This window comes from Pinus tabuliformis, chromosome 4_1 (genome assembly GCF_031772625.1).
Source record: "Pinus tabuliformis cultivar Carrire ecotype Pingquan chromosome 4_1, CPIR1, whole genome shotgun sequence".
In the NCBI taxonomy this organism is placed as follows: Eukaryota; Viridiplantae; Streptophyta; class Pinopsida; order Pinales; family Pinaceae; genus Pinus; species Pinus tabuliformis.
Genome location: NC_142303.1, coordinates 340,084,189 through 340,094,567, shown reverse-complemented (window position 1 = coordinate 340,094,567; position 10,379 = coordinate 340,084,189). Strand labels below are relative to the sequence as shown.

Genomic DNA, 10,379 nt, shown 5'->3' with positions numbered 1-10,379 from the left:
ACATTAATACTCGATAAATAAAATATATGATGATGATGATGATGATGATGATGATGGTTAACGTCCACTGAGACCAAATTGGTCTATCGGACCTATAATTTAGTTTTTAATTATCTGGCTCCTCGTCTTTTTAATTATCTGGCTCCTCGTCTTTCTTGGCGAGATTAGCGTTGTAGCTTTCTTTTTTTTCTCCACGGTCTTCCAACTTTCTTTATCTTGCATCTCCTTCATCTCTTCTGGTTCTTGGAACATTGGTGTCTTAGCTTCGCAATCCATTGTGTTCGTCCTTTTGAAGGTAGTCGGAGAAGAAGTTTGGTCTAGGAGATTTGCTTCGTTGTTAAATGAAGATTTATTTTGTGCAGTATTCTAATCCTCATCACTGTTGATGCTTGAGAGGTTGTCGAGTTCACTTTTTGGTTGTTGGGCGGGGCTTTCTCCCTGCTTGTCTTGAGAGTTGTTTATATATATATATACACACACACACGATGCATCAATACTCGTTTGTACATCATTATAAGTATTCATAATTATAATCCAAAAAAATAAAATATTAGCAGCATTAATAATCAATAAATAAATAAATAAAATATATATATGATGCATCAATACTCTGAGTTTATAGAAATATTTTCGGAAAAATCACATCAGAAAGTTTCTATTGAGGCCTTTCGAACCAACTAGTGTGGTTAATCGTTAGCACAGATGACTATATTAGACTAGACTGGACAAAGGCTATAATTGATTAAGAAACAACTAGATTTGGCTGGTTAAATTATTTAATTATAATAATATTATCAATGTATTAGTGTATAATATTAATATTTTATAATGTCATTTAATACTTTTTGGTTGTTATTGAGCGTTATTTTAAGTATAATATTTGAAATAAAATTTGGGGAGTATAATAATGAATCATATGTTATATGTTAATAGCTCTAGGGATTACAATTTTTAGTAATAGTATGAATTTAATATTATCCTTAAAAAATAATAATACTGAATATTATTAAATTATTATTACAATATTATAATAATAGTAATATTTTTATCAAGGAAACTTTTTAATATAAATTTATTAGTTAAACTATCTAAAGAAAAATTAAACTTACTATCTAAATCTAGATAATAATCTTATAATGGGTAATATTAATCCACTTAGTTATGACAAGGGCAATTTTATAAAGAAAAGGAAAAGAAAAAGGAGGACATTTTCAAAACTTACTATCTAAATCTAGATAATAATCTTATAATGGGTAATATTAATCCACTTAGTTATGACAAGGGCAATTTTATAAAGAAAAGGAAAAGAAAAAGGAGGACATTTTCAAAAAGACCAAATTTTTTTTATTTAAGAAATAAGGAGAAAGTAAACAGGTTAGTTAGAAGTTTCATTTAGGAAAAATTAGTTGTAGGAAAAATTAGTTGCAGTCATTAATAGAAGCGCGAGAGATACTCGTTTGTACGCTGCTGCGATGCGAGAAGGTGTTCGTCCATTCAGGCAAAATTCGTTGAAGGAAAAATTTGTTGAAGTCATTAATAGAAGGGCGAGAGATACTCGTTTGTACGCTTCTGCGATGCGAGTAGGTGTTCGTCCATGAGGCATTACTTGAAGTCATTAATAGAAGCGCGAGAGATACTCGTTTGTACGCTTCTGCGATGCGAGTTGGTGTTCGTCCATGAGCCATGAGAGTAAGGCCAAAATAATGTAGATGCTTCCGTGACATCGTAGTTTACTTTTGATCATTTCCTGGCATCCTTATCTCAGGGGTTGTCACCTGCTGGTACATACATTACCGGACGTAGAGAACCGCCAAAGTATGCAGATGCTTTTTTTTGTTTTTTTTAATTCGCTGTAGTCAGGTGCTCGTCCATAAATTTGGCCCAGGTCGCAATAATCTCCCAAATGAGTGCGCTACGTTTGGAGAAATTAGTGTGACTCCGACCGTTTATCATTATCATTGCGATTTAAGTTGTCCACTGGCTCGTGAGCTTCCATGGCCGTTCTGAGATCGACGACTGTTAGACAGGCAGCAGGCCGACTGGCTGCTTACTCTTCTTCTGGCGTGTTGTGTGCCCTTCCAAGGACTGCTCCCAACTTTACGATCACTAGGAAGCCACCTGTGTTCGTCGCCCCCGATCGCCCCACTCCCCGTCAATCGCTCGATCTTTCCAACATTGACGATCAACGGGGAGTAAGGTATCATACTCCCAAGCTTCTATTTTATCGCAGCGACAGCGACTCCTCCAAGAAGAAGAATGAAGAGGATCCAGTCAAAGTTGTGAAAGAGGCTCTCGCAAAGGTTCTGGTGCATTACTATCCTTTTGCCGGAAGATTGAGAGATGCAGATAACGGTAAACTCACCGTGGACTGCACTGGCGAGGGTGTTCTTTTCGTAGAAGCGGATGCCGATATTTCCCTCGGAGACTTCGGAGATCTGTATCCACCTATTCCTCGTGGAGATGAATTTATCAATAACGTTCCAGGTTCGGAAAACATCACAGACTTTCCACTACTACTCGTTCAGGTAATTTGGAGAAACATTTGATCATTTCAGGAATTAGATTGATAAATTGTCTTTATAGAAAATCTATTTTAAATAGAGATTTATCTTAGAAGTTAATTTAATTTTTCCATGGGTAAATTAAATATTATTTAAATATTTTAAATAATTATTTAAATTTTTTTATTTTTTAGATTTTTAAAAAAAATTATAGTCTTACACATTATATTGGGCTGTAGAATGAGCCTCTAAACTCAAATTTGAATAACAAATTACTTTGTTTGACTAAAAAATAGTTTAATCAATTGTCTTACTTTGCTTTCCTAGTTTGATCAATTTTCTTTATAGACAAGTAGTTACATTGATCAGTTCTAATTGGAAGTGTTCAATTGATTATCATCATGTTATTGATATTTGTGAACTTTTCTACCCATAAAATTAATGAAGATTAGTGTGAAGATTAGTGTGAATATTCTCAGAGTGTATTGGGCTCTAGAATGAGCCTCTAGGCTCAATAACAAATTACTTTGTTAGACTAAAAAATAGTTTAATCAATTGTCTTACTTTGTTCGCCTAGTTTGACCAATTGTCTTTATAGAGAAGTTTGATGAGTTCTAACTCGAAGTGTTCAATTGAGTATCATCATGTTATTGATATCTGTGAACTTTTCTACCCATAAAATTAATGAAGATTAGTGTGAATATTCTAAGAGTGGTATTGGGCTGTAGAATGAGCCTCTATGCTCAATAACAAATTACTTTGTTCGACTAAAAATTAGTTTAATCAATTTCCTTACTTTGTTCGCCTAGTTTGATTAATTGTCTTTATAGAGAAGCCGTTACTTTGATCAGTTCTAAGGGGAAGTGTTCAATTCATTATCATCATGTTATTGGTATTTGTGAACTTTTCTATCCATAAAATTAATGAAGATTAGTGTGAATATTCTCAGAGTGGTATTAGGCTGTAGAATGAGCCTCTAAACTCAATAATAAATTACTTTGTTTGACAAAAAAAATAGTTTAATCAATTGTGTTACTTTGTTCACCTAGTTTGATCAATTGTCTTTATAGAGAAGTAGTTATTTTGATCAGTTCTAACTGGATGTTTTCCATTGATTATCATCATGTTATTGGTATTTGTGAACTTTTCTACCCATAAAATTAATGAAGATTAGTGTGAATATTTTCAGAGTGGTATTGGGCTTTAGAATGAGATTCTAGGCTCAATAAAAAATTACTTTGTTCGACTAAAAAATAGTTTAATCAATTGTCTTACTTTGTTCACCTAGTTTAATCAATTGTCTTTACAAAGAAGTAGTTACTTTGATCAGTGCTAACTTGAAGCGTTCAATTGATTATCATCATGTTATTGGTATTTGTGAACTTTTCTACTCATAAACTTAATGATCAGTGTGAATATTCTCAAACTTGACTTGACTGGGAGATTTGTGTGAGAATTGAATTTTTGTTTTTCTATTTATTGTCAATATTTATAGTTGTCAAAGTGTGGCTCATATGAGGATAGAGATATGAAATTTGATGAGCACTAATAGAAAGTAATGAGAGATGTTAACAAAAGAGAAGTTAGGTTATTTGAAAGTGAAGTCAGGTTAATTGAAAAGTAGAAGCTCATGCTTGAGATGCGAGAAGAGAGTTTTTTACTCGATAAACAAGAATCAAATATTTACAATAATATATAAATATAAAGTACAAATATAAGAATTTAAGTTAAAAAATTATAAATAAAGAATGGTTAAATAATATAAATGATGAGAAAAAATAAAATAAATTAAAATCAAATACTTTTGTTTATGGGGTTTTTGGATAGATTGTGATTTGGCAGAAGCCATTTTTTGATGTGAAGTCACTAGTTCAATTGCCCACTTCTATCCCGGTGATATATTAGACTTGATGAAGATGTACTCCTACCAAACTTACAAAAAAACCAAATAATTTTAATTAAATAGTTAAAACCCAAAATTAATATCTTAAAAAGAAAATCCATAATATAAAAAAAATGTTGATATAAAATAATTTAATTTAATTTTATATATTAATATAATATCTATTAATATTTATATAAATGTATAAGGGTAACATATTAATATAATAAGGTAGAAGAATGTTAATATAACATAATTAATTTAATTGGGTATGGTTGATCACAAAAGTGGAAAAAAGATTATCATGTTGGTGCCACAGATACTTATCCAGGGCCGGAAGACTCACCCTTATTAAATCTGTACTTGAAGCAACGCCGGTTTATTGGATGGCCCTGGCATGGATACCTAAGCACATTCTGGTCAAACTACAACAAATCTGCAACAGATACTTATGGGTTGGCAATCAGGATAAGAGAATATTTGCATGGATAAGCTGGGACAAAATTGCAATACCTAAGAAATGGGGAGGATGGGGACTAAAGGAACTTCCCATTTTTGCCAAAGCACTTGTGGGTAAAATGGGCTGGGCACTTTTAACCTCTCAAAGCTTATGGACTAAAATCTCTTACTACAAATATATATGGCCGTTGAGCATCGAGGACTGGGCCAGACTACCGGCATGGAACAGAGCTGGTATCTCATCAATTTGGAAGGCCCTCCTACTCTCAATGCCGCTCATCAGAGACAACATAGCTTGGCGAATAAGAGATGGGAGTAGAGCCAGAATTGGCCTTGATCCCTGGATAGGCAGTGGAGGGAGACACATACTGCCTCGGGACCTGATTAATCTTCTAACTGGACGTGGCATCAAAGTAATAGCTCATATTGCAGACCCAGAGCAATCCAATATTTTTCATCAAGCATGGAAATCAGAACTACATCTTAACATTCCCAGGAGATGGCATCGGGATTGGAGAGCCTACACAGAGGCTCTAATTGAATCACACATTCGCATCACAGAAGGACCAGATGAACTCTCCTGGAGTCCGGCTGAAACAGGACATTATACACCAAAAGAAGGATACTTACAGTTGATCTCTCACAAGCATCCCGACGCCATTGCTAGTTGGTGGAAGCAAATTTGGAAAGTGGAGGCATCCCCTCGATCTAAAATGTTCACATGGTGCATCCTACGGGACTGCATACCCACAGGGGAACATCTCAAACGCACCCACAGGGGAACATCTCAAACGCCGGGCACTGCATGGTCCTACCTGGTGTGTCTTATGCAGAATGGAATCGGAATCCACTTCCCACCTATTCCTGAGTTGCAGTGCTATATCGGAACTATGGCAACATCTCAAACTGGCTACAAATTTCGTGGGTGAATGGGGTGGCACTGATCTCATCACAGCTTGGACAAATTGGACAAATCGGTACAAAGGAACAAAACTCATAAACCTTCCCATCATTGTCAATTGGTCGATTTGGAAAGCTAGGAACCGGATTATATTTGAGGACAAGCCGATACACTGGCCTGCACTGGAAGCAGCCATCATAACGGCCCTAAGTGAGCTACCCTAGCCTATCCCCCACGTTGTCCGTCAGCATACCCCTCCTCCATGTATCGATCACAGCACCCCGTGGGCATTCTTTGATGGTGCTGCATCTGAGCAGCGATGTGGAGGAGGCTTCATTATTTACCTATCTGAGAATCACCTGTACAAAATCAAGGCCGGGCTGGGGCCTGGTACCAACAATTTTGCAGAGCTAATCACCCTCCGCCACCTCCTTCATTTTGCCTTGAGCCACCTCTGTAATCACATCAATATTATGGGGGATTCTAAGATCATTATTGACTGGATCAACGGCACTTCTACATGTCACAAGCACTCTCTTAGCATCATTCTGCACGAAGCACTTGAACTCAAAGCAGCATTTAACATTATCACTGTTTCTCATATTTACAGGGAGCACAACAAGGAAGCAGATAAGCTTTCCAAGGAGGCTGCGAGGATGGATAGGGACCTGTGGGAAATCATGGAAATAAAAGATGCACAGGAACGAAAATTCTACCACCGCCCCTACATAGACCAGGCTTACCCAACAGCGGGACAACACAATACACAATAGACAGCACAGGCATGAAGCAGCAGAGACACAGGATATTTTTGAAAGTTTTCAGTACATATACAGCTTATTAGATAGAATAACACTGTAATACCCTGCGTGGTATCAAATACAGTCTATATAGAAATTTTTGAATGTTATAAACAGCATATATATGACATCTGCTACCGGCAGATACAAATGTAATTACAAAGCTAATATACAAAGCTAATATAATGAAATTTTTTTATTTTCCCAGTGGGAAAAAAAACATAATTAATTTAATTATAAATATTAATATAATATATATTAATAGTTATATAAATATATAAGGGTAATATATTCCTAATAAGTATAAATATAATAAGGCAGAAAGAGTGTTAATATAACATAATTTAACTTAATTATAAATATTAATATAATATATATATTTATATAAATATATAAGGGTAATATATTTATAATAAGTATAAATATAATAAAGTCAAGTCTTAATCAAATTTTACCCGGGTTGGTTTTGTGTTAGGGGGAGGAGACATGTTTAAAAATTTATTTAACTAAGAGCTAGTAAACTTTACTAGGGTTGGTTATGTGCTAGGGGGAGAAGACATGCTTAAAAATCCAGTGAGCTAAGGGTTAGTGTGACTCCCGAGTGACTTTAACGATTTAAATACCTCTAAGTGACACTTCCGCAAACCACAAATCAAACTTAAAACATCACATACAATTTGACAAACAAAAAAATATAAATATAATAAATATTAACAAAAACAAATAAATAAATTTCATAACCTATTATTCTCCTCATAAGGGTTTAGTTGGATATATTGTCAATGTTGCTAGTATGGGATCACTTCCGTGTAAACATAATCTCCATGAAGATAGCATAGAATTATAAGAAGCTTTTATTGATTTTTTTTAAATTGATACTTACCTTTTAAAAATATAAAATCAATTAAAAATGGTTCAAATATAATAAAATTAGTTTGTGACTAGTCAGAGATGATTGAAATATTATAAAATTAGTTTGAGTAGGTAAGGTGATTGAGATATCGTCCATCGCAATACATTACATATAATTAAAAACTATTATAATAAACTAACAACTATCTTTTTTCGGGTGTGCCTAAGAAATATTAATGCATATTTGCCCTCAAGTGAATTTCCAGAGGGTTCGTATTGGGTTTGCGCTCCAATCACTGCATGAGTGATGGTGTTGGTGTCGCCCAATTCGTTAAAGCTATGTCTGAAATGGCAAGAGGCGCGGCGAGCCCCGTGGTTCCACCAGTTTGGAATAGAGAAATCCTCCGACCAAGAGAGAAGCCTACCGTGGAATTTCCCCACCCTGAATATGACCAACCGACGCCCGATGAATATAAACAATTAATGGCGCTTCAGGAGGAAATGAGCATTAATAAGTCATTCTTCTTTGGGCTAAGAGACATCGAAGCCTTAAAACGACAGGTAGAAGGCAGCAACTGTACCACATTCGAAGCGTTATCGGCTTGTTTGTGGCAATCAAGAACCAAGGCACTGAAGCTCCCTACGGACCAAGCTTTGAGAATGTTGTTTCCTTTGAACGCCCGTTCTCGATTTCAACCGCCTCTTCCGGCCGGTTACTATGGCAATGCAATAAGCTTTGCCTGCGCTGAGGCAAAAGTGGGGTATCTAACTCACCAGCCGTTGTCTTTCGCTGTAAATTTAATCAACGAAGCCAAGAGAAGGATCGACGATAAATATCTGCGATCTGCTATCGATATGATGGAAGTGAAAGGGCGCCCACACTTTGCAGTCGGCGGCTCTTATATTATTACGGACTTGTCCAAACTTGAACATGCCAAAGCTGATTTTGGGTGGGGGAAAGCAGCGTATGCAGGTTTTCCGTGGGAGCTAACACCTGGGTGGTCAAATTTCTCCGTTCCTCTAATGAAAGACTTTCAAGGAATCGTAGCTCCTGTGTGTCTGCCACACGTTGCCATGGGAAAATTTGAAGAAATTGTAAGTAGCAGCATAAACGTCTAGAATGGAATAGAATAGGCGCTATGAAGATCCCATACTTCATACAAACCCATTCGTGCTGACAGTTGAACGAAACTCCAGAGTTTGTTTTCCTGTGTATGTTTTTTATGAATTGAACCAGCTTACTTCTCAACGGTTATGAGCAATATGTCTCAATGTCAACGATTTTCTACTTCATTCTGTTCATATTATCTTTTCTTTATTCCCCAATGGGAGGGTCTTACACATGTTTTCTTACAGAATATACCATGTTTGTCATAGGATTGAAGTACACTGTAAAATTAAAATAAAAAAATATATTATTTTTTAAGGTGGTTGTTTCCTTACTCTAAGTTTTGGAGCATTTTATTGGTATATTTACAGTCAAATTTGTTTGAATCTGTTAAAAATTTGTAGGGAGAGAAAAATTTCCCAGGGCGTGAATTTATTTTTACATTAAAAGCTAATCTGAAATTCTAAAAAAAACATAATTCAAAATTATTTTATCTTATTCTATTAAGAAAAATACGAAACTTCACTCTCTTTATAAATATTATTATAATGTAAAATAATAAGAGATAATAAGATTTTTTCTTAATTATTAACTACAGTAATATATTAATACACTATTCAAAAATAAATTTAATAAATTTGTGTAAAAATCACATCATCACAATATAATAGTTAAAAAAATCTTTAAATTCTAATATGAAAAATAAGAAAATTTAAAATAAAAATCACATCATTTAGTGATCCTAAAAGATGAAGAACAACATCTTAGCATGAAGTTAATAATTAATAAAAAAAGAAAATTTTAATGAAATGAATATCTAAAAATAAAAATAGAAATAAAAATAATATTTTGTTTAAACCTAAATACTTCACACAATTAATTCTAAAAACTTAAAAATAAATAAAAATAATAAATGGTCAAAGTTAAAATAAGTAAATAAATAAATAATAATAATAATAATAAATTAAATAAATAAATGATTTGATGATGATGATGATGATGATGGAGAGTCTAATTGCCACTCATCAAAATATTGTTTATGTGATGGAAGAGTAGGGAAAGAAGATTCAAGAAGATTGGAAGTAGTTGGAAGAAGATTGGAAGTGGTTGGGCTTTCTTAATAATTCAAAAAGATTGGAAGTGTGTCTGATGATAGAGAATTGAGAGTGGATATGTGCAAGAGTGGGGCAGTCTAAAAAGAATTGTTTTTCATCTTCCACCTTCCTAGTATCTGATATATTCTATCGTCCGAGGGGTCTTCGGAGTAGACCACCACCCGGTCTCACTCCGAAACACATGAGAGTTAGTTCTAATCGTAGCATTTTCTTCTTGGTGCTACTCAACATAGAGAGATTATTCTCGTTATCGATCTGGGATTGATCACCTTGTTGGAAATAATACTGAGAGGGGGGGGTGAATCAGTATTATCAGATCAGATAAAACTTTTCAATTTCATACTCAGAAACATATACGCGACTTCAGTTAAGTGAACCCGCGTGTACACGCGACTGTGTCTAAAGCAACTAGCGTATATGCAGAGATCTTATGATTCAGTTAATCTTATCTTCAGTAAATGCATCAGGATATTATTAAGCATATTAACAGTAAACAGATGCAGTATAACAGAATAGATCATCACACAAAAGCCACACACATGAACACCATGATATAAGGTGGAAACCCAATGTGGGTGAAAACCACCTGCCGCAATTTGTCTCTTTCTTCTTTAATGAGAAACTTCTTTTACAATGTACTGGTGCAGTCCTTTACCAGCACGCAGGCTACAACCTGCAGAGGGCTACAACCCTCTCTCGTTTTCCAACTACTTTTGGAAGGGAGCTACAACCCCCTCAGCTCTTGTACTAGCTGATCCATT

The 10,379-nt window shown here is 34.8% G+C and overlaps 1 protein-coding gene across 1 annotated transcript; it reads left to right on the top strand.

Moving 5' to 3' along the window:
• Nucleotides 1-1,921: 1,921 nt before the first annotated feature.
• Nucleotides 1,922-8,514, top strand: LOC149175665 (uncharacterized). The gene is made up of 4 exons (XM_089421198.1): nucleotides 1,922-2,525; nucleotides 4,851-5,767; nucleotides 6,021-6,413; nucleotides 7,662-8,514. The coding sequence occupies exons 1-4, from the start codon at nucleotides 1,995-1,997 to the stop codon at nucleotides 8,512-8,514; spliced, it is 2,694 nt and encodes an 897-aa protein (XP_089277324.1). The 5' UTR covers nucleotides 1,922-1,994.
• The last annotated feature ends 1,865 nt before the right edge of the window (nucleotides 8,515-10,379 follow it).